The sequence below is a fragment of the Arabidopsis thaliana genome, chromosome 4 (genome assembly GCF_000001735.4).
Source record: "Arabidopsis thaliana chromosome 4, partial sequence".
In the NCBI taxonomy this organism is placed as follows: domain Eukaryota; kingdom Viridiplantae; phylum Streptophyta; class Magnoliopsida; order Brassicales; family Brassicaceae; genus Arabidopsis; species Arabidopsis thaliana.
In genome coordinates, this window is record NC_003075.7 from 5432771 (window position 1) to 5456663 (window position 23893).

Consider the following 23893-nt stretch of genomic DNA (forward strand, 5'->3'; position numbering starts at 1 on the left):
TAATTTTTATATGAATTTTTTGTTCAAGCTACAATTACAATTCTTTTTAAAATACAACTAGTATGATATCTGTTGTACTCACATAACTATTTGCGTATTTGATCCGTCATAGTTGATTTTGTAAAATATTTTATTTGAGAAAGCATTGCTAAGATTTGTGTAAAGAGAAACTGGATTAAGCTTCATGTTTACGTTTACGTTCACGTTAATATTGTAAATATACATACACAATATCTTGCCAAAAAATAAATTAAAGAAGTCAAATAAAAATAAAAATCTAACATAATTATATATGCAAACAACAAAGCATATAGATAATTAAATCTATATATACATTTTTACAGCCATTTTGTGAAATAAATTCTGGAGTTGGAACTTATTTACAATGTCTGCCATTAGCTTTTAATTATTGGTTTTTTTTTGGCAAATATATTAAAAGCATATAGATAATTAAATCTATATATACATTTTTGCAGCTATTTTGTGAAATAAATCTTGGAGTTCGAACTTATTTATAATGCCTGCCATTGGCTTTTAATATATGTTAATAAACATTTTCAAAATAATATAATATTGTATTTTACATAAATATTTCTATAAATTAATATTTATTAACTTATACGATAAATTAATATTTATTAACTTATACGATAAATTAATAAATATTAATTTATAAGATAAATTAATATTATTATAAATTAATAAAATTTTATGGTCCTAACATTATAGAGTTTCTACTGAAGAACAAACCGAAAAGTAAAAAATATCTAATTCTGTATTAAACCAGTAAAATTTCGTACCGCAGCGATACCGGTTTACTAATCAAACCCGAAAAAACCACTCCGTATCCGTAATCTTCATCTCTCGCTACGACACACCAACTGTTTAATTTCCCAATTTGTCGCCGACTCTTCGACCTTAAATCACCGGAATCTTTCTCTAGGTCGCCGTCAAGCTTCTCTCCGGAGAATATGGTTTTGGAATAAACGATGACAAAACGATCCAGTAACTGCGCTATTTGCGACAACACTAATCGTCCTTGTATCTGTACTGCTTGCGTTAATCATAGGTTTCACCACAAAATCTCTCATAAAGTTTCGATTTTTTTCGAAACCCTCATAGTTTTTTTTCCTTCTATAGATTGATTGAGTATAACACTTTGTTGAAGTCACTCAAAACTCGAAGAGATTCATTATTATCAAGATTCAATGAGCTATTGGAATCTAAGGTTTGGTTTTAAAGACTCATCTTTTTTTTGTTCTGTGAAGTATACAGTTTCATGTTTTCGTTATTAGGGTAAAGCTGATGATCAGAAGAATTGGAGATTGATTCAAAACGAGAAGATTTCGAAGTTGAAGAAGAAGCTTAAGAGTAATAAGGAGTTAGTTACTCAAGGGAAGGTTAAGATTGAGAGAGGGTCTTCTGATCTTAAAGTTAAATATGGAGTTCTTGATTCAGCTCGTTCTACTGTACGTTAAAAATCGATGCTTTATGAGTCATAAGAAATATTCAAGTTTTGTTTGATAGATAACTATGTTTTTCTTATGCAGCTTGAGAAAACTAGAGTTGAACAAGTGGAGAAGTATTTTCCTAATTTGATATGTACTCAGAGCCTTGGTCATGTAAGGAGCTATATCTTTTTTGGGATTGGTTTGACGTTGTGATGTGTAGTGTAAAGAAGTTGAGTTTTGTGAATTGCAGATGGCGATTTCGTCTGAGCGTCTTCATAAGCAGTCAGTTGTTGTGAAACAGATATGCAAATTGTTTCCTTTACGTCGAGTATGTGTATTAGTTTGATAATCTGTTTCTGTTTATCATCTTTGAGTACTGTTTATATTAGTTGCTCTGTACTGTATCCAGGTTAGTTTTGATGGAGAGAGTCAGAACGGTTCAGTTCGTCAATATGATGTAATTTGCAATTCACGTCTTCCGAGTGGTTTGGATCCTCATTCTATCCCATCAGAAGAGCTTGCTGTCTCGTTGGGGTAATGTTTTGACCTCCCTTTCTTAAGGCTATGCATTTGGGTTTGAGTCCGTGGTATATATCGGGTTTCATAAGACAAAATTTTGACATGTGGAGTAGGTATATGGTCCAGCTTCTGAATCTTGTTGTTCATAACTTAGCCGCTCCTGCACTACATAGCTCGGGTTTTGCGGTATGATTGCTTTATCTTCAATAAGTTTGCATTGCTAGTGGAACACAAAGTTCACTGTAGTTTCTTGTAAACTCGTCCATGTCTATTGGTTTTAACTACACAGGGCTCTTGCTCTCGTATTTGGCAACGAGATTCATATTGGGACGGACGTACTTCTACTCGAAGGTACAATCTTTTTTTCCCTTTTTGGAAACTTCATTCTACATACCTGTGCTTTGTAAGATGATAAAATAAAGAAACTAAAGAAGGCATTGTTCTGTTGCAGCAATGAGTATCCTCTCTTCATACCTCGCCGGAATTATTGTTCAACCAGCGTTGAAAACTCATGGACAGATAAAAACTCCAGCAATTTCGGTGTTGCTTCCATGGAGTCCGATAGAAAAGAACCCCGTCTGGACTCTCCAGGAAGCAACAGCTTTAAGTACTCCTCTGCCTCTCCTCATTCGATTGAGTCACACAGAGATCTACAGAAAGGGATAGCTCTTCTCAAGAAAAGTGTTGCGTGCTTGACTGCGTATTGTTACAATTCACTTTGCCTTGAAGTACCTCCCGAGGCGTCAACTTTTGAAGCATTTGCCAAGTTACTGGCTACACTTTCGTCATCAAAGGAGGTCCGGTCTGTTTTCTCCTTGAAAATGGCTTCTTCAAGGTAAAGCAAACTTTATGTTCAACTCACATTTATCTCCATATCTTCGGGGAATCCTTTTCACACGATGTTGCTTTTTTCCGACTTTTGTATTTGGTATCTTATATACCTGTTTAGATTCCTGGTAAGTTTATGTGTACTTCTGTGTTCTGATGATGCAGATCAGGCAAGCAGGCTCAACAACTCAACAAATCCATATGGAACGCTCACTCAGTCATCTCGAGCTCCTTACTCGAAAGTGCTCATCTTCCGGTACATGCTAATTCCTCCCTTTCTCATTAAATTTTCCAAAGGAAAACCCAAACATGATTAAGAACCATATTAGTCGCTTAAGAACCCATCAAACTGTTTGAAAATTCATATAGCTTCCACACATTATATCTCTCGTCCAAATCCTTTGAAAATGGCTACATTTTGTAGATGTTGATGGTTCATTTGGTGGTTACTTTATGAATTGAGCAATTAAATGTTGTGTTTGTACACGATTTCTGAAGCAGTTCATATGTTTTGTTTCTACATGATTACTTTATAACGATACCTCTAATATCTTTTTGAGCAGAGGAACACAAGTTACAACCAGGACCCGAACTCACCAGCCAGTTATCTCTCTGCAACCGAATTATCAACCCGAAAGAACAACGATATGAACGGATGGGATTTGGTGGAGCATCCTAAGTACCCGCCACCACCTTCACAGTCCGAGGATGTTGAACATTGGACTCGTGCTATGTTTATCGATGCCAAGAAGAAATGAAGGGTTGATTCTTGCTTGTTGAGTGAAGCGAATACTTTTGTATATATGTCTTACAATGTACAGAAACACAGATCATCGGTTAGATTCTCTATTTCTTCTTGCCTTTAAGAATCGAACAAGACCGAACTAAGATTCATCTTAGTTCTATGGTGTTAGTTACTTAGTTTCACTATTTAAATTATGACTTGATGTTTTAGTATTTACAGTTTTAAGTAAATACCAGTTTTAAAAAGCGCGCCTAAAGCGTGCATAGGCGTGAGGCGAGGTGAGGCGATGGTAACATCGCCTAGAATCTCGGAGGCAAAGTGAGATCCTGAAAGCGTTCGCTTCACATCTGAAAGGCGACCGAGGCGCTCGCCTTAGGCGCAAGGCGATAGCAGAGGGTCTTTACGCCTTCGGTCGCCTTTCGCCTTTAAAAACCAAGAATACCATTGATAGTTCCATGTCTTCATCCATAGGATTCCAAGTTCCCGGATCAATCGAAAGCTCGATTCTCTCTCAACTACTCATTTTCAAATAATGTCCACTCCCATCTGACTTCGAGTTTAGTTTTTAGTACTTAAAAGTTCAATGGACCTTTACAGCAGTTTTAATTTTAATCAAGGATGGGAGCTCAACAAAGCTCAAGAAGGGTAGAAAAATCCACTTTGATCAAGGTTTTAACCTTTTTTGCTTCTCTTCATTTGATTTCGCATTCAAAGTCTCTGGCTCTCTTCTAACATTTTAGTTTTTGTTTTTTCAGATCTTATGACAGTGCATTGGCTTATGTGGAGAGTTGTGTTCATTACTCAAACCCTCAATCTGTCAGAAAAGTCCTTGAGTATCCTTTTGGCTGTGCTCAGGCTCCATTGGATTAGACTCGTTTTCTCATTCTGTATAATTTCTGATTGTATGTTGTTTTCAAACTTAGCTATAACGGTTATTAACATATGATCCAAGTTTATGACTAGCGTGATAAAAGCTTTTTCAACGGATGCTTCCATTTACATATATTAAAGCCGAATACAACAAACAAGTAAATAATGATCATCAAATATGTATGTACTATTTATTTATTTTTATTATCAATAGTCAAAACAATAGCAAGATTCAAATATCAAACAAATTTTACATTTTAATGAATTACCGTATCATTAAAAATATTTTTTTTTCTTTTTGAAAATATTGGGCAAAATGGGAAAAACCTAAACTTTTTTCTTTAGTTTTCTAAACTCTCACCTTTTAGTACAAAGTAAAATAACACCTAATATCAATAAAATCAATTTTAAATAAACAAACCATTATACAGAAATTTAAATCAATAAAAATGATTTATTTTAAGATTCGTTTTTCCTAAATTATATTTTACAATTTCTTTTTTTTCCAAATTGAATTTTTTCGTATTTGTGTTAAACATTATGTAAAATCATAATAAATCTAGCTGAGATATAGTAAAATGGTTTAGTTGTTACCACTAATGTATTTGTTATGTAAAAAAAAATAATTTACTAGCTTCGAAAATCGGTTTCATATTTATTGTTACCCAAACTATATCCAAAATTTATTTAGGGTCGAATTTAGGTTTGATTCAATTTTGGATAAAAGTAAGTATTTTGTTTTATATATGATAGATTTTTCTTAATTTTATGAAATAACTGAAAATAAGAGTTAATCAAGATTAATTCTTTTGAGTTATATAAATTCATCAACATGAAACCAAACTAATTTTGTAATACAAAAGGCGATATATAAGTTTTTCTACCGGGCTGAATATGAATGTATGTTAATAAATTTTATTTGGTTTCAATCACACATGTTTAGAAAAAAAATCATGTTAATAATTTTGACCATTTTTAAATTTAAAACTTGAAAAGTTAAACAAATTCGAACAAAAATTATGTTAATAATTAATTTTGACCCATTTTAAATTTATAACTTAAAAAGTTAGAACAAATTCGAACAAAAAATATGGACTTTGTTTATATATTTGATTTACAGTGTAATTTACAATAAAGTTACATTATTTTCATGAAATGTTTATGGACTTTCTATACATTTTTTTTCTAAATACTTGCATTAATTTACTTGTCGAATTACATCCAATTTGTTTTCTCTAAATATTGGAAACTATCAAACTCTCCATCAATTTGAATTTAATTACTTATAGACTTAAGATCTAGTTCTAGGGTTTATTATGGGGAAAATGTAGAAAAATGCGTCAACTATCAAATTTGGGACGAAAAACATGAACTTTTGAAATCTCATTTAAATCCTAAAGTTTGGTTGACTTCTAAAAGAATGGCTAAATTTCGTTGATTTGGCCATTTAATACATGCCGTGAAATTTTCGTTAATAGAAAACTAACGGAGTTAACTTTTTGTTAGCAGCTCAAAATGAGCTCGTTTTAAAATTAAAAATAAGAATAAAATCTGACACAACCTAGTTTTAATAATACTTAGTGGTTTATAGGTAGTTCATATTTTGCATATGATTTCTAACTTACTAATCTGAATTCATTTGTATTCTTAGGTGTGTCATCTATGGAAGCATAACAACTTGGCGCAATTTGTAGATCTGCGACTACAAAGCTATGACATGGATGAGGTAATGAAGACAATCAAAGTTGGGATCTTCTATACGAGTCGTGCAGCTTCTGATAGGCCACCAATGTTAGCAGTAGTTAGTATGTTAGAGGGTCTTCTAAGTGTAGAAGTCGAGATGCAAGCGCTTATGGCGGTTCTCAGTGATGAGGAGCAATCTCCGGATCTGTTGAGGATGATGGCGGACATTGACGAAGAATTCGAATTACAGGAGATTATAGAGACTCTCGAGAGGTATCCTGTCTCGACAAAGGGAAAATAGAAGGTTTCATGTGATTCTTTTTTCATTGAGGCTGAGTCGAGTAGAGCTGGAGAAGAGAGAGAAGGAAAATGAACATGCAGATTCAAGGTTTGATGATATTGTTTGTTTTGTATGAGACAGTTAGACAAGTCACTGTACCACAAGCATTGAGATTATTTGCAAATTAAGGAATGAGTATTAGATGTCTTCTTAAATAATTTTGTGCTAACATCTCATTGGTAGTTTAATCTTTTTTTTTTAAACATAGGTAAATTATATGCAAATTAAAAATTTAGAAACAAATTAGAACATGTCATTTTGTACAAAAGATGCATAAATTAGTGAAAGAAACTCACGTTATGCAGTCCTCTCATTTAAATGTTTTATCGTAAGAAATTTGCAAGAACATATCTTGCTTATATTTTGCTCAAAAGATAATGTTGTTGCATATTCGATTTCTTACAAATTAATTTTCCAACATAAAGTCAGTTTATATATTTGCATTCGGAGACGAAACTATATCTTAGGAGAAGACAAAGTATTTGTTTGAATGTCATCATAGCATAGTATCAAATTGATTTGGTAACTACGAGGTTGGTTATAGCTAGGTATTTGATTTTAGTTTTAATTTCTTAACTAGAGAATTTGAGTTTAATTTCAAATATTTTGATTTGTTTAAATTTTTTAATTTTCTTGTGTTCACTAAATCTAAAAATAACAAGATATTAACATTCACTATACTCAGAAAATCAGTGTCAAACTAGTGTTATTTGTTCCAACATGTTATTGGATTTGACAAAACACACAATAAATGGGCCTTTTGGCCTAACAGAGAGAAGAACAAAATGGCCCATTCCATCACTTTATATATCTCTACGTGAGATTAGAGAAAGTGGTGGTAGGTGTGTTAGACAAGACACAGAGAGTTCTAGAGAGAAAGAGAAGAAACGAGAGTTTATTTTTCAAGAAGCTTTCTCCTTCTTTGTTCTTTATCTTTGATCTTTGTTCTTCTTGAGATTGTACCTGAAACCAAAACAACATCACAAGTCAAGTGGTGTTTGTAATCCCTTTGATATAGTGAAGCTAGATCTCCCCCGAGACGTAGCGTTTGAGGCCGTGAACTCGGTTACCAATTTCTGTGTCTATTTATTTCTTTAACAAGCAATCTCTATCACTATTTTCTTCACACAACATATATACATGGGTAGCTAGCTACTCTTTTACAAAAGGAAAACTAGATTATAAACAAGACTGAAGTTTATTAAAACCAAACATAATTGACTGAAGTTTGTTATATCCTTCGAAAACAAGAAACGACGAGTGCACATTAGGTCTCAAAACCGATAATTTATATTTTAAGATTTAATTTATCCCACTCTATGATCTGTAATGTCCTTAACTTTTACATATTTCGTAATGGTTGAACTTGAAATGGAGATCTAGGTCCAATCATATCGTTGTTTTTTTGACAATCTCACCACCAAACCAAAAAAGAAACTTGTTTGACATTGTTATTATAACGCTTGGCTATACTCCTTGTTCTAAAACTCGTCCATCCGCCTAGACGCTGCCAAAAAGAGGCAGTATCAATTTTGTCCAAACGGTAAAAATAATCGTTGATTCGATTTTCTGTCCACCTACACCGATTAATATAGCCGTCTAGACGGCACCTACCCCATTTTTCTTTTTTTTTTGGATCTAAAATTCAAAGCGTCCAATTTTTATTCGTAATTTGTATAAAATCTTGTTTAATGCAATTTTAAAAACAATATTATATAGATTCCGCGGTTTCTTTAACACGGGCTATACTTAATTGTTCCCTATTTTGTGTCCATGATTTTTTTTTCCTTTTAAAGCCATTGTTATACAAACGAAAACCCAAATATTATATGAAAGTGTTTTTATCTTTATGATATGGTATACCTTATTTATTTTCTTATTTTTCCATTAATCTTATTATATAAAGTTTAATTTCTCGACAAGATATTGCCATCTTTGAGAAAGTCCCGATGAGAGGGACTAATGAGTTCCTTGCAACTGAAAAGTACTGCTTTAATCTGTTTAGTCAGCAAAGTACCTCTCTCCCGTAAAATCTAGTAAAACGTTTTAGTCCTTTTCTTTCGTAACTTCTAAATACTACAATTTGGCTCTAACAAGTGAGAAAATGGCCTTATACATTACCTAAGTTACTAATGGCTCTTACTTTAAACAGTCAAACTGATGAATAGTTGACATTTAGAAAATAACTAAACACTAGATATTAACCCGCAGTATACCGCGGGCCTATATTTTTATTAGATAAAAAACAGTTGAATTTTTTATGATGATCTATAGATTTATGCTTTGTTTGATTTAAACCGCGAGACAAAATTTTATAACTTATTTTAAAGTTTTAAGTTGTATTTGTTTATTTTGTTAAGTGTTTAATATTGTATAATTGTATTTTGATTGTTGTTTCTCGGATTTCGCTCATAGTACACCATCCTATATTAATATCGACTCAAACCCATAAATTCTAGGATTTCACCCGTTATATAAAGTTTAAATATTAATAATGTTTCACCTTTTTTATGACAGAATCGAGATGCGTTCAAAAAATTAAGTTTTAAGATGTATTTATTTTGTTAATAATGTTTGTTTTTTTTAGTATTTAATTGTATAATTATGTATTTTGATTGTCATTCTAGGATTTCACTTCTAGTACTATCGCAAATTATTATCAACCCAAACTAGTCAATTCTAAAATTTCTCCCGTAGTATAAAATTTAAATATTTATAATGTTTAAACTTCTTATAAAAGAATCGAAATATGTTTAAAATTTTTTTAAGTTTTAAGTGTATTTTTTAATATTGTTAATTTTGTTTAGTGTTTAATATTATATAATTATATTATGACTGTTAATTATAGGGTTTTTCTGTAAAATACCATTCCATGTTATTATCCACTCAAACCCATCCCACCATATAACCCTCTTCCGTGAAATTAAACACAAATTTGTCATTTTATTATAAATTTCAAATATTTATAAAATTAGAAAGTTAAAAAAAAATTAATATTGATCCAAACTTCATCATTGAATTTTGATTGTTATATTTAGGATTTCTCTCGTAGTATATCTAGGATTTCTCTCTTACTATATCATCCCATATTAATATCTGTTATAGTGTTTATCATGTTTAAATTTCTTGTAAAATTCAATTTATAACTTTTTGAAAATGTTTAAAGTTTCAATTCTTTAAAATAAAGAATCCTAGTAAACAGGATAACCATTTTAATTTTGGACACCTCATAAATCAAGCTTCTTGCTCATTCGTAATCAGAATCATTTTGGTTCTTCTTACAGTATGACTCCGAATCATTGTCCAATTTTTTAAGCGATGTGGGACATTTTACAATCGTAATATACCATCCCATGTTATTATCAACCCAAACCCGTCCTACCATATAACACAGTCCCTTGAAATTAAACATCATTTTGTCATTTTCTTATAATTTTAATATTATAAAATTTGAACTTCAAAAAAAATATAATATCGACCCAAAATTCATCATTGAATTTTGATTTTTCTATTTAGGATTTCTCCTGTAATATATCGCCCCGTATTAATATATATTATATATATATATTTATAATGTTTAAATTTCTTATAAAATTCAATCTGTAATTTTTAAAACTTCATGTTTTAAAATTATAAATATTTAAAACATTTTTTAAAGCTAAACTTTATTAAAAGTTTTTAAAATTATAATATTTAACTTTTGATAAAGTTAAAATATTTATAATTTTTTCTTTAAAACAAAGAACCCGAGTAAACTGGATAACAATTTTAATTTAGGACGCCTGATAAACCAAGCTTCCTACTCATTCGTAATCAAAATCATTTTGGTCCTTTTTATAATATGGCTTTGAACCATTGTCCAATTTTTCTAAGCGATGTGGAACATTATACATATATTATTTCTTCATCAATTGAATAATATATGCTCGTTTTAAAATTTTTGAATTACATCATGTACATAAAATATTATAGTTTTTATTAAGTATATATATTTTATATAAATTCAAAATAAATAAAATATAAGATCAAATAAAAGTGAAAGAAGAATCATATATTTATGTTTAAATTAGGTAGAATTATTTTAGGAAATTAGTTAAGGTAAATAACAAATATGGTTAGTTTAGAGATAATATTTATATTAAATTTAGTAATTAAATTATTAATTTCGTTTTTTGTCTTTTTTTTTAAATGGTAATTTTTTCAAGAATTAATGTTATCTAAGATCCGAACAGAACTAAACATCTTATGTAGGATCCGAACAAAGTTAAATCGGGTTATACCCACCCATTTGAATTAATTGTTGAATTATGGCTCAAATCTCAAACATTATCTTCAAAAAATTGCTGCAAAAATGTATATATAGGTTAAATAATACCTATGATTCATTACAGTATACATTTAATATTTGGCCCTTTACAAAATTAAAATTTTGACACACCTTTTTTTCCAAAATATTTATATCTTAATTTCAATAAGAAATGACTCAAAACTCTCTCTTTGTAATTAATTTTTCTTACAAAAATAAATCTATTTCCAAAATATTTTTCATTAAGTTTTTCAGTAATTGAATTTATTATTACTCATTTCAATATTAAACAAATTCACAAACTTACTAAAATCAAAATGAATATTAACTATAATTCATATCAGTTTTTGTTTTTGTTTTTCTTAGTGAAGAAGAAAAAAACAAAGAGTTATTTACAAAACCACCCCAACCCATGAGATTCCCGCTTCTCCCGCTCCTCTGCTTCGCTCTTGCCTCTGTCTGATAATCGCTCTCTCCTTCTTCTTCTTCTTCTTCTTCTAATTTCCATCAAATTATACACAAAAGGATTTGGATCATTACCTTATCTCTGTAACATTTTATTTATCAAATTTCTGTGAATCCATTTCCCTAACGATTCTCTCCGGATCTGTAAGTTTCTCATTACCTTTCTCCTTTTTCTGAATTGATACTTGAGAAATCAGTCTCTCCCTCGGAGATACTGCAGTGTTTTTGATAGATTTGCGCTTCCAACGTAAAACTAATTGGCTATAGGTGGAGTGGACCTAACCCTTTATATACTATGTGACAATCTTTTGTTTTGCATGTTGTTTGATTATGTGTAATCTCTGTTATAGCGTCATCATCGACGAATATGGAGAGTTCTCCTAAACAACAAAATACGGAAGAGGAGAGAAAATCTGCTGAGATCATCGCTAAGGAAGTTTCTCCTAAACAACAAAATGTGGAAGAGGAGAGGAAATCTGCTGAGATCATAGCTAAAGAAGTGTCTCCTAAACACAATGTGGAGAAGAAAGAAGAAGAGTTTACTCGTAAACCGGTTGTCGAAATCGAGGAGGAAGAGGAGGAGATGGAGTCTATAGATATTCATGAAGAAGAAGAAGGAGATAATAACGTTTCCCTTGATGAGATAATGTCTGTAGATAGTAGTGATGATGATGATGATAGTGAGAGTTCCGCTGAAATAACGAAAGCTTGTGAAGAAACTGTTGTTGATGAACGAAGCGGAATATCACAAGAATCTAATTCATCAACTTCTTCTGCATGGACAGAGAAAGCAGCGGCGATCAAGAACTTTGTTAGAGCGAAGAGCGAAGTTGCGGTACATACAATGATTCGTCGGCTTTCTGGTAAACTAAGTATTGACAATGCAGCTCATGGGACTAAAGATGATGAGGTGGAATCTCCTAAAACAGAAGGAAAGTCTTTGTGGAATCCTTTAAGCTATTTGAAGATGATGCAAAACGACGAAGATTTGGTTTATAGAGAAGAGGAGACAGTGTTTGAGCCTGTAGTGATGAAAGGTAGGATTATATTGTATACAAGACTAGGATGTGAGGAATGCAGAGGATGTAGATTGTTTTTGCATGAAAAGAGGCTAAGATATGTCGAGATTAACATCGATATTTACCCGACAAGAAAGGTGGAGCTAGAAAAGATTAGTGGAGGAGATGTTGTTCCTATGGTATTCTTTAATGAAAAGTTAGTTGGGAGTTATAAGGAGCTTAAGGTATTGGAGGAATCAGGAGAGCTTGAGGAGAAGATCAAACATTTGATAGAAGAAACACCGCCTCGGGAAGCTCCTTTACCGCCTTTTTCAGGGGAAGATGATGCATCGAGTAAAGGACCTGTTGATGAGCTAGCTTTAATAGTGTTGAAGATGAAGCCTTGTGTAGTTAAGGATCGGTTTTATAAGATGCGTAGGTTTAAAAACTGTTTCTTAGGTTCTGAAGCTGTTGATTTCTTATCTGCGGATCAACGACTAGAAAGAGATGGGGTAAGTACTATGATCACTGTGAGAATTTAAGATTTTAGAGGATTTTATGGTCACGTAAAATCCAATCTTGTTGTATAGGCAGTTGAAGTTGCTCGAAAGCTTGCAAGCCATCTCTTCTTTCAACATGTCCTAGAGTGAGTTTTCTTCGCCATACCGACGTTTTTTTAGGTGTTCAACTTTCATTTGTGCTTCTTATTTTCCATTCTTTCGCGGTTAACTAGGGAGAATTTGTTTGAGGATGGGAATCACTTGTATCGGTTTCTAGACGATGACCCTATAGTGTCATCTCAATGTCACAACATACCTAGAGGAATAATCGATTTGAAGCCAAGGCCGATTGTGGAAATCGCATCGAGACTCAGACTTGTGTACCGAGCGATTCTTGAAGCTTACACTTCACCGGATGGAAAACATGTGGACTATAGAAGCATCCATGGGAGTGAAGAGTTTGCAAGGTATGTATAGTGACATTCTTTATCTATTTTCTAATGTTTTGTTACTCACCCGAGTATTGTTCGATTTTCAAAGGTACTTGCGAATAATCCAGGAGCTTCATAGAGTAGAGCTTGAAGATATGCAAAGAGAGGAAAAGCTAGCGTTCTTCATAAACCTTTATAACATGATGGCTATACATTCAATACTAGTATGGGGACATCCAGCAGGAACTTTTGATCGAACCAAGATGTTTATGGACTTCAAGTATGTGATTGGTGGCTACACTTACTCGCTTTCGGCTATACAAAATGGAATTCTAAGGGGTAACCAGCGACCGATGTTTAATCCTATGAAACCATTTGGTGTAAAGGATAAACGTTCCAAGGTAAAAAATTTGTTAAGTGTTAGTCTGTTGAGTCAAGTCTCATGAATACTTTTGATTCATATATGTCTCATGTCTTTTTAGGTTGCTCTGCCTTATGCAGAGCCTTTGACTCATTTTACTCTGGTTTGTGGAACTCGGTCTGGACCACCTCTTCGATGCTTCACGCCTGGAGAGATCGATAAAGAACTAATGGAGGCAGCTCGCGATTTCTTAAGATGTGGTGGACTTAGAGTTGATCTCAATGCCAAAGTTGCAGAGATCAGCAAAATCTTTGATTGGTAAAAGCTCTTAGACATATATTTCATTTAGTTCAACATTGTTTCATGGTTCTGTCTCATTTTACTAAACATGTTCCGTTGCATAGGTATGGGGTAGATTTTGGAAATGGAAAAGAGGAGATACTTAAGCATGCATCAACGTTTTTGGAGCCACAACTTTCAGAAGCTTTGCTTGATTGTTTAGTTGATACTCAGTTTGAAGTGAAGTACCAACCATATGATTGGGGACTAAACAACTAAATGACTCATATGTCCGTTTTTTTGTTTAGCTATATATCATTACAACAACATAAATCTATAACTTTGGTTCAATTGATGGAACATTGTTTTGGATTTTGGTGAAGGAGATTTTACTTGAAGTTAATGAGAGATGTTCAATTACATAAACAGTAATATGGTATAAAGACTTAGATAAACTTTTGTAGTATTTGTTGCTGGAGAAAACACTAGTATGCTTTATTCCTAGGAACTAGTTGATTTGGACATATCGTCATGCATGACATAAGCAAATGGACTCTCGTAAAAGATTTTGATTTGGACATATCGTCATCGTCATGCATTACATAAGCAAATGTCAAATGGACTCAAGTATTTTCATATATACCCACTTTGATCTATTTTCTTCACTAATATTTTGTGTTTTTTTAGAATTTATGCACTAACTAACTTTACTGTTTCTTTAATTAATTTCATTTTTTTTTTAAAACTAGTTTCGCCACCAAAATTAATTACGTGATTATTTGAAAACATCTACATTTAAAGACGAAGTCCAATAAGTTTAAATGCATTTGGTGAATACAAACTATAGTTTTCATTGCGTTCTATTCTTCAAATTTTGTTTGATGTATCTAAGTTCTGCTTCTACACTCACCTACTTAATTTCATGAAACGAAACACATTGACTTCAACACTAATTCATAACTAATTCCTCAAAAGTCATTTCTAATTACTACACAAATCAACAAATAATTTATATTTTTTATACCAATAAATAAATAAATAATATATATATATATATATATATATTTTTTTTTTTTTCTCTTATGAATATCTTACACTGTTTTATTAGGTATGAATATAATATGTTAGTTTAACCCGAGAGAAAAACAATGTAATCAGTTATAGATTATATTGTAATCAACCTAATAAAAAATATTGATAGTTATTTAACTTATTTTATTATTCATCTATGTCAAAAATTGTTATCCAATATAGTTTTCCTAGTTAAGTTGACATGGTATGGAACACCAAGTTACGGTCCTATTTAAGTTGACCTGTCAGTACTAGTGTATGTCAACGTTTAGGATTTGCTTCGGTCGCTTTTGTATGGTAGAGAATCAATCCCTTGGTTTCCAAGCAAATATACTTTATTTTTCAAATTTTCTACGTTTTCTATGATATTTCCTCAAATTAAAGAAATCCAAATAAGGAAACAAACAAAACAAAGAAAGAAAAATCAAAATTGACCGTCGAATGGAAAATTCCATGTAACTACCCTCTCTACAACCTTATAAATACATCCCCAAACCCCTTAAAAATAAAGCCTCATCCTCATACTCACTAAGTTTTAGACCAATCTTGATTCGTAGATTTTATTTTTGGAAGATGTACGGTGTCGGTGGATCGAGCACAGCGGGTTTCGCAGAAGCTTACGCGATGAGGAAGATTTATAAAGAAAAGATGAAGATGAAGCTTGCAGAGGCAAAAGTAGAGGAAGAAAAAGAAAATGTTGGAGGTAAGAGTAAAATCTGGAAAACGAAGAAATCTAAGAAGACCCTCCATACTAATCCAAGGGTTTCCTCTGCAGATATTTAAACATCTATATGTATATGGTTATGTATTTTTTTTTTTTCTTAACTTTTTATGATTGGTTCATTTTGTTCTTTTGTGTAATATTTTTTTTACAGTTAATAACAAAGAATTATATTGATTGTTGTAAATCTTATGCTTACTTCTATTCAAGAAATTAGATTAGAAAACACTGAAGAATAACAAAAAGAGAAAACAGAGGAATGTTGAAGAATCATTCGATTCTTAGCTTTTTTAAAAGAAGTAAAAAGAACAGAGCAAAAACCAGAGGATTTTCTAGCAACATGTTTAAAAATTATTGCTGAAGTTTCTAGATTCTTTGAAGAGCTGTTAAAAAGGGGGCTTGCAATGGATGAGTAGTTACATATCTGCAAAGGAGAATACAGATTTTCTCTTTGTGTTTTTACAAGAAATAGAGGAACAATGGAGGAAGAAGAACATATATATATATATATATATATATATATATATATATAGCTAGATAGCTAGAAGATATTACTACGATTTTGGTTGTAATTAAGAAATATTTTTAAGCAATTATAATATTCATAATATTACAGTAACATAATGATGTGTTTTGTATTTAGAATTAGTAAAGTGAATAATAATATGAATTTTTTTAATGATGATATACATATTTTAATGTATTCTATTGTTGTTCTCTTACATATTCATTTTATTTTATATTAAAAAACAATAGAATATTTTTGATGAAATGTTTTATTTATTTATTTACGTATATGTTTTGGAGAAACAATCATGAAAAATTGCTAAAAATGCTGTTTCAAAATTATCTATTTTTAATTATATCCCTTCTTGTTTGTCATTTAATGATTATTTTACCCATATTTTGAAAATATTATACGTTAATAAAATGAAATATTGATTTTCCCGAAAAAAATATTCCAAATAAATTTTTGGAGGGAAAAATAAATTTTGGCGGAAAAAGTGGTATTTTTAAATGGATATCAAACACAAATGATGGATAAAAAAGAGGTATTTTACATGTTCTCATCAGATGATAAGTAATTTGATCATTTTGTTTAAGAAAAGAGATATTTAAAAAATGACCAACAGAAAAGATTATTATTGCGAAAGGGTATTAGAAAACGGTATTTTTACAAACAATCATTACTTTTATGATTTTCCCTTCTATTCATTATATAAATTATAAATATATTAATATTAGTTACTATGTTCACGTTTTTAAATAAATTCATTTACAATTAACTGATTAATAATGAATGAATTTCGTAAATAATTTTAGAACTTTTTCGTTTCCAAATATAAAAAGATATTATCATTTAATTCTCTTTAATTATACTGTAAATTTGTAATAGGGGATATATAATTGATTACGTTTGATCTTCCAGTATTATCGATTGATTATACACAATTGGTTAATAGATTATCATTTGATCTTCGAGCATAATCTTTCCAATATTATCCACAATTGGTTGCTTGATTTTATTTTATTTCTTTCAAAATTCAATTTTTATAGTTATATAGAGATACCTAATTTGATTATTGTAACATATCTTCACATAATCACATATAACTACGAGGGGTGTATTCAAACTAGTATTTTAAGTGATTTCAGTAAAATTTACAAATTTTATGTTATTCAATCATTGATTTTAAAAACTTTTGTAAAATCCAATACTGTTATTGAACTAATGGTTTAAAAATAAATCCACTGTTTAAAACAGTTTGTGAATTTGATTCTTATTAATTTTAAAGGATTTGAGAGGATTTGATAAGACTTTTTTAGTTAAAAATATAGAAATCCAAATCTCATGGTTTTAGATGGAATTTGAAAAGATTTTACAATAAATCACATCAACTTCCCTCAAATCATGAAAATCATATAAAAACTCACTAAAACTCAAATCATTCAAAATGTAAGATATTATGCCATATGTGTTACAACATTGAATCTAATACCGAAGGGAATGTGTGCCAACAATAGTAATACAAATGTGTATATATATACAACACCAAAACCAAAGATCTAAACATCTACCAAAAAGAAAATGAAAATGAAAAACCTATCCATCTTTATGTTTGTGTTTAGCCTTTGCATGTTTGGCCATGTATCGAGAGCAAGAATCAGGATCGCGAACGAGCTCAAATTCAAGAAAAACCTCTGGATGAGGTGTTATTCTAAAGATGATGTATTAGGTCCACATATAATACCAATCGGAGGACATTTTCTAGATTATTTTGGCACTAACTTTTGGGGTACCACCCGTTTTATGTGTACTTTGAGACAAGGTCCTAACTATATACACTATCAAAGCTTTACGGCATTCAAGCTTTTCAGTATGGAGGATCATGGAGGCCTATGGGATTGGAGAGCTAGAGAAGATGGGATCTATTTAAAGAAAGAAGGTAACAAGTTTATTAAAAATCCGGTTAATATGCATAAAGTGTATGATTGGATAAATTAAAATTCTTAACAAGCTATCTAAGAATAATAATTAAAAAAAAAATCTTATGATTTTAAAAAAAAAGCTGTATAAGAAAAAAAATTCTCAAGTTATATTATGATTTGAAAGTAAAAAAGAAATATACATTTATTTTAAAATTAATAAAAGGAAATACTTGTTTTATACGTGTCAAAATCTAAGATCAATAAAATTAACACGTGGTACAATCATATGAGTTCCTAATTTTGAAATTCATACTTTATAAAATAAGATTTACCTTAGCATCTCTAATAATTATCGGAACCTGATCTTTCATTTCTCAACATCTCCTTTTACTAAACGCATCTCCAAGTCGTCGTGGTCCAAGTCTTCTCCAATGAGCAATCAGAACGAAAGAGTGGCGGCCGCACCGTTTCAGGAAGCCGTGGAATCTCCCGCTCAACGGATTTTGTGGGAGCGTCTCAGAACTTACGACCATTCGTTTCCCTTGAGTGATTACTCACCTGAAACCTTATTTTCTTCTGATTTGCAAACCCTAGAACATGAGTTTAGAAGATTTGGTGTCTCCGAACTGGACCGTGGGGATCAAGGTATGACCGATCGTGTGAACTGGTTTCCTTCAGATTCTCAGCAAAACACTGGACGAGAACAGAGGAATCAGTCAGAGATTGAAAGATAATTATGTTAATGGGTATGATGCTCTTAGGTCTTTTCATGAACGTAGTCGTAGTGCTAGTGTCATGGGTTCTCCATACGGAAATTTAGAAGACGTTCCTTATTTACCAAGTAATCCTTTCTTTGACCAAACCCCTTGGAGTGATGATGCATATGGTTATATGTATGGAATCCGCAATACTCTATTATCGCGTGCTAAAGACGGTATAGAGTCTCACATGTTGCAATATGTGATTGCCAAGGGTTTAAAGGAGACAATTGATAAGATATTTGACAATTTGATCTCACATGTATGTGAATTGATGCTTGATTATTATGGCCATAAAGTCTTTCGAAAGCTTATGGAGAAATGCACCGATGAACAGATCACTCGGGTTTTGGATATAGTCCTTGAGGAACCTTTTGAATTTGTTAGGCTTTGTGTCCATACACACGGGTACGCATTATTCTTATGTCCATTTCATTTAGTCTCACTAATACCATTCATGTGACTTGTTTTTTTTTGTTTTTTTCTCTCTTATGTTGGAGATAACAGAACACATGCAATACAAGGTTTGATGCGTAGTCTTTGTTCTGAAGAGCAAATATCTCGGTTCATGGAAACTCTATGCTATGTTTCACTTCTATTGACCAAGGACGTTATTGCTCATCGTGTGATTTTGTTCTGCTTCAATCAATTTTCTCCTTCACATACCAGAGTAAGCATCTTTACTTCTTTGTTCCTCAAACATTATTTTATAGCTAATAGAGATTTTCACCAGAATTCTTATAACCAAGATTGTGAATACTTAAATTTCCAACACATTTTTGGAATTTTAGATGGCCCGATTCGAACTATGAACTTGTTATTTCATCAAATTTGGTTTTAATAATCTCGCGGTTACATAGCTTTCAAAACTTAAATTGTTTTGTGTGTGGGAAAAGTGTAACAAAGGCTTTCGAGCTCTCTTGCTTGTGTTACAAGAAAATGAGTAGTGGTAGACCATAAGTATTAATTTTGTAAACCGGTTTGAACTTGTTAATATATGCTTTTTACTGATCATTTTTCATGTGTGGTCTCTTCTATATTTGACAGTATCTTCTTGAAGTGATTGTTCAAAATTGTTATCAAGTTGCAATAGATCAAAATGGATGTTGTATGCTTAAAAAATTGATTAGACAATCCTCTCGAGAGCTAAGAGACCCTTTGATTAAGGAGATAATCAGTATTGCTGTAAGATTATGCGGGAATTGCTACGGGTAAGATAAGATTCTTTTATGATTTTGCGTTAATCATTGTATAAATCACATTAAGTACTCTTACACCAAAATCTCTATTGGTCAGAAACTACGTGGTGCAATATTTGTTGCGTTTGAAAGATTATGAGGTGACAAGTGCTCTCTCGAAACATCTTGATGGAAATTACGTGCAACTCTCTTATGACAAGTATGGGAGTCACGTGGTGCAGAAGTGTTTGGAAAGTAGAGAATTTTCCTCCAGGAGGATCATAGCGGAGCTGCTAAGTGACATTGATTCACTTCTTGTAGATCCATATGGAGATTATGTGATTCAAACAGCGTGGATTGTATCCGAGGTAAGAGATAAACATGATGATTCGGAGTCGTTTTATGTGGATTTTTACCAACTTATATTGTGGTTGGTGTTTTGTAGGATCATGTGCGACATGTATTGTTGTTCTATATAAACAGAAATGTTCCATTCATGAGGTGCAATGTATATGGGAGAAAATTACTCCAGAAACTCAATATTTGGACATAGAAGAACATCTACAAAGAGAAGAGGAGTCCACAATTGATAAATGGTGTTGGTGTTGGTGTTGGTGTTGTTTTTGTTTTTGTATTTGTTTTTGTGTTTGTGTTTGTGTTTTTATAGTTAATTAGAAAATAGGTAGGCATTTTTTGTTAGATTTATCTTTCATTTTAGGCATTTTCGATACTCTTTGCAATGTAAGAAGACTTTTCTTCACTTTTTTTTATGTTTCATAAAGTTAGGTGTTTTAGAGTTTGCATACATATGTGAAGCAAGTCTTGTGTGGGAAGATTCTCCTTTCATTGTCATGTTCTATAGAGGAATAAACTGTTTTCTTACAAGCTGCACATTTGTCCTGTGTTTGGAATTGAAGTAATTAAATTAGAAAACATTGAAGAATAACAAAAAGAGAAAACAAAGGAACGTTGAAGAATTATGTGCATACTGTTTCATTCGATTTCTCGGTCTTTTCTGCTGTAAAACATCAAGAAGAGAAAGTAGCCAATATTGTTAGCTTTTTCAACAGAAGTTAAAAGAAACAAATCTAAAAAAAACTAAGGAATTTTTTAAAAATTATTTAGCCTTAAAATAGAAGAGGAACAAAATTAACGTGAAGAAAACTTATAATTTTTTTTAATCTTTAATATATTGAAATTAATTAATTTGTTTAGAGAATGTAGGAAATTCAAATACTAAATTAATCAGTTCAAATTTTTGGATATTTTGTAATTTTGTTTCGGTCGAATATAAGATATTACACAAACAACAACTATATAAGTTCCTTTAAATCAGCTCAATCTTTGACTATTTTGAATATTTCATATTTTAATTTTATCAAAACCAACATCTAATATCAGTTCTTATAAATATATTTTTCCATCAAGATTTATCTTCACAAAAAATATTATGAACTAAACACCTTTTTTTCTTAAAAAAACAGTCGTTGGTAGTCAATCATGAGTGAAAGATAATATTCCTCTCTACTTATAAACACAATCTTGGTCTTCTACGTTTAGTTTCGATATTTTGATTCACTTGTATAATTTTGCTTTTGGCTTATTCATTTTACTTTAGTTTATTTGATTGATGTCTCTGTTTTCTTTAATCAGGATCAAACAGAGAAAAAATGGAAGCACCGGAACTCCATCATTAAGTTATAAGGGCCAATCAAAGGGCAAAGCTAAAGCTACTGAGGAACCGAATGTATCATCTTTTTTTATATAAACACATGTCACCATATATTTGTTTAGCTTATATGCTTTAAAATTATCAGTATATAGTGAGTCTTAGATATACCGAACTTTTTCTCCAACTTGTGAACACCGAGCTTAAATCGAAAATCTATTTCATAAGAGTACCCGATAATCCGGTGAAAGCAAAAATTCAGGAATTATTGAAAAATATGTTAAATTTAATTATACATTATCAGACATTTTATCACAATATGTATAAAATGTTTTTCCTTATTTGCCTAAGACCACCAAAAACCTAGGCACGCTCTGCTCATGACTCGTTGACCCGAGAACCAGCTTGGGAAAAAAGCCTCCGCGATTTGACTCGGAGTTTATGGTATCCTTTGAACTGGATCACACCCAAGTTATCCAAAATAAAAAGTGAATATACTCTAAACGAATGAATTATATATCATCCACTCATCAGCAGAATATTTCAAAACATAATTTAGCTATCTATAAAACCTCTTATTTAAATTCCTTATAAGTGTTAAGAAATCTCGATTTTCTCACGTAATAGTTGTAAAGCCAAACCCGTACACCACGACTCTTACGTAGGTACTATTACCAAAACCGATAATATATAATAGTATAATATAATCTATAGCCATATACTTAATTAATTTACAAAAGCACACTCTTCTACATGATAGCGCAAGAATTAGGGTTCTCGTCGCTAAACATAATAGTGTAAGAGTCATCGACGGTGGTCTCGTTGACAGAGGCCGTGTCGGGGACTTTCCGAACCATGTTTGGTGGTGCCTTCTTGTCATACGCCTGAGATATGTACGGATTCGCCACCATTGTGTAAGGAACGTACGGCCATAACTCCACTTTCTTCTTCGTTGACTTGGCAGCCTCCAAAACCTTCTTTGGGTCTATATATCCCGTTACCGTTACCTTCTGCAGCTTTACGTCCACGTCCACTGACTTCACCCCTGTCCAAACGAGTCCAATGCAAATTAAATCCAATTTTCATGTTTTTTTTTGTTAAATGTCACATTTTCTATCGTCCAACGAGTATATAAATTGGTAGTGTTATATATATTCAAAAACACATATTGTAATGCCAATATGTCCACTCGAGATTTAAAATTTAATTATACCCCATTCATATTATTTTTGTACATATATAGAAAAATCTACTTTTTTAAAATAAAAGTTGGCATTTAAAAAATGTTAGATATATCATATATTAATGATTTTCTTTGTCTATGGCTCTATGCTTTAGACGGGGCATGTACAAAAGTAGTGGAATGAATTTGATCCGTGGTTTCGACCAACATGGCAAATCTCTAACCATTATCATGATGGTTGGCTAAAACTGATTTTCTTTACCTTTGACACCGGAGAGGACATGTTTGATCTTACGTTCACAGCCTTCGCAGTCGATACGAGCAACACGGAGAGCTACTGTTTGCATTTGCTTCTTCTTCTTCCTCTTCCTCTTCTTTAAAAGGTCTGATATATACTCCATCGTTCCTTCCACTCCCATTTTCACTCACACCACTTCTCTTTGCAGTTTTTTTTTTTTCCTTGAAGATATTAAGAGGGAAAATATGTTCAAGGAGAGTGAAGATAAAAGTGAGGAAGAAAGGCTCTTTCTTTGTACCATATATGGTGCAGGGATGAGATTACATTTATCTACAGTGAGCGCATTTCATATAGTAAAGGAGATGTGACTCATGTGACAATAGCAGATTATTTGTTTATTTGTTGAGTTGTTTTTCTTTTGCTTAGTAAAAACAAAATAAAATAGGATTACATTATTGCTTCTGAAAGAACAAAACAAAGATCATTAATTGCTTTTGGGGTCTCGTGGAGGGTGCAAGAAACTTCCACCGAGGTGAAATGAAACTTTTGGCATTTAATCCATTATATATAGAGTTAATTTGTAAACTAGTCATTTGTTTAAACTTAATTGGAAAAATAGTCACTTTATTATTTATAATTTGTAAAATAGTCACTTTTCACTGTTTGATTCGTACATTTAGATTGTACACCACTTTTAGTGTACAAATATATATAAAAATATACAGCGTACACTTTACATTTGTACACTAAAAGTGATGTACAATCTAAGTGTACGAATCAAACAGCAAAAAATGACTATTTTACAAATTATGAATAGTAAAATGACTACTTTCCTAATTAAGTATGAAAAAGTGACTATTTTGCCAACA

The 23893-nt window shown here is 31.6% G+C and overlaps 6 protein-coding genes across 7 annotated transcripts; 5 read left to right on the top strand and 1 right to left on the bottom strand.

Annotated features, from left to right (window-relative positions):
• Window positions 1-850: 850 nt before the first annotated feature.
• AT4G08540 (DNA-directed RNA polymerase II protein) lies at window positions 851-3754 on the top strand. The gene is made up of 11 exons (NM_116923.4): window positions 851-1069; window positions 1141-1228; window positions 1296-1469; window positions 1551-1622; window positions 1702-1779; window positions 1861-1985; window positions 2084-2156; window positions 2260-2321; window positions 2422-2805; window positions 2964-3054; window positions 3362-3754. The coding sequence occupies exons 1-11, from the start codon at window positions 990-992 to the stop codon at window positions 3554-3556; spliced, it is 1422 nt and encodes a 473-aa protein (NP_192594.2). The 5' UTR covers window positions 851-989; the 3' UTR covers window positions 3557-3754.
• Window positions 3755-3829: 75 nt separating this feature from the next.
• Window positions 3830-6397, top strand: AT4G08545 (LRR receptor-like protein; the record flags this gene model as incomplete). Its single annotated transcript, NM_001340594.1, has 3 exons — window positions 3830-3861; window positions 4299-4359; window positions 6065-6397. 3 exons carry the CDS (start codon window positions 3830-3832, stop codon window positions 6395-6397), a joined length of 426 nt encoding a protein of 141 aa, NP_001328545.1.
• Window positions 6398-11574: 5177 nt separating this feature from the next.
• Window positions 11575-14121, top strand: AT4G08550 (electron carrier/ protein disulfide oxidoreductase; the record flags this gene model as incomplete). Of its 2 annotated transcripts, NM_001340595.1 has the most annotated exons (6): window positions 11575-12717; window positions 12796-12851; window positions 12939-13172; window positions 13246-13537; window positions 13619-13815; window positions 13902-14121. In NM_001340595.1, the coding sequence occupies 6 exons, from the start codon at window positions 11575-11577 to the stop codon at window positions 14053-14055; spliced, it is 2076 nt and encodes a 691-aa protein (NP_001329617.1). In that variant the 3' UTR covers window positions 14056-14121. The 2 variants fall into 2 exon arrangements, with proteins under 2 accessions (NP_001329617.1, NP_192595.4); NM_116924.4 differs by lacking the exon at window positions 12796-12851 and having other exon boundaries at window positions 13045-13172.
• A 1157-nt stretch (window positions 14122-15278) lies between these two features.
• AT4G08555 (uncharacterized protein) lies at window positions 15279-15868 on the top strand. The gene has a single exon (NM_179014.2). The coding sequence runs from the start codon at window positions 15421-15423 to the stop codon at window positions 15628-15630; it is 210 nt and encodes a 69-aa protein (NP_849345.1). The 5' UTR covers window positions 15279-15420; the 3' UTR covers window positions 15631-15868.
• Window positions 15869-17663: 1795 nt separating this feature from the next.
• On the top strand, window positions 17664-20413 carry PUM15 (pumilio 15; the record flags this gene model as incomplete). The annotated part of the gene is made up of 6 exons (NM_116925.1): window positions 17664-17946; window positions 18406-18544; window positions 18871-19164; window positions 19264-19426; window positions 19804-19967; window positions 20023-20413. 6 exons carry the CDS (start codon window positions 17664-17666, stop codon window positions 20411-20413), a joined length of 1434 nt encoding a protein of 477 aa, NP_192596.1.
• A 1396-nt stretch (window positions 20414-21809) lies between these two features.
• On the bottom strand, window positions 21810-23330 carry AT4G08570 (Heavy metal transport/detoxification superfamily protein). Its single transcript, NM_116926.4, has 2 exons — window positions 23049-23330; window positions 21810-22648 (listed from the first exon to the last, which is right to left on the bottom strand). The coding sequence occupies exons 1-2, from the start codon at window positions 23203-23205 to the stop codon at window positions 22353-22355; spliced, it is 453 nt and encodes a 150-aa protein (NP_192597.1). The 5' UTR covers window positions 23206-23330; the 3' UTR covers window positions 21810-22352.
• Between the last annotated feature and the right edge of the window lie 563 nt (window positions 23331-23893).

Bases quoted from the DNA above. Each gene is read 5' to 3' on its own strand.
- AT4G08555 (NM_179014.2), top strand. From the start codon at position 15,421: ATGTACGGTGTCGGTGGATCGAGCACAGCGGGTTTCGCAGAAGCTTAC.
- AT4G08570 (NM_116926.4), bottom strand. From the start codon at position 23,205: ATGGGAGTGGAAGGAACGATGGAGTATATATCAGACCTTTTAAAGAAG. The intron at 22,649-23,048 runs GTAAAGAAAATC...TCGTTTGGACAG, and splicing joins TGTCCTCTCCGGTGTCAAAG to GGGTGAAGTCAGTGGACGTG.
- AT4G08540 (NM_116923.4), top strand. From the start codon at position 990: ATGACAAAACGATCCAGTAACTGCGCTATTTGCGACAACACTAATCGT. The intron at 1,470-1,550 runs GTACGTTAAAAA...TTTCTTATGCAG, and splicing joins TTGATTCAGCTCGTTCTACT to CTTGAGAAAACTAGAGTTGA. The intron at 3,055-3,361 runs GTACATGCTAAT...CTTTTTGAGCAG, and splicing joins TCGAAAGTGCTCATCTTCCG to AGGAACACAAGTTACAACCA.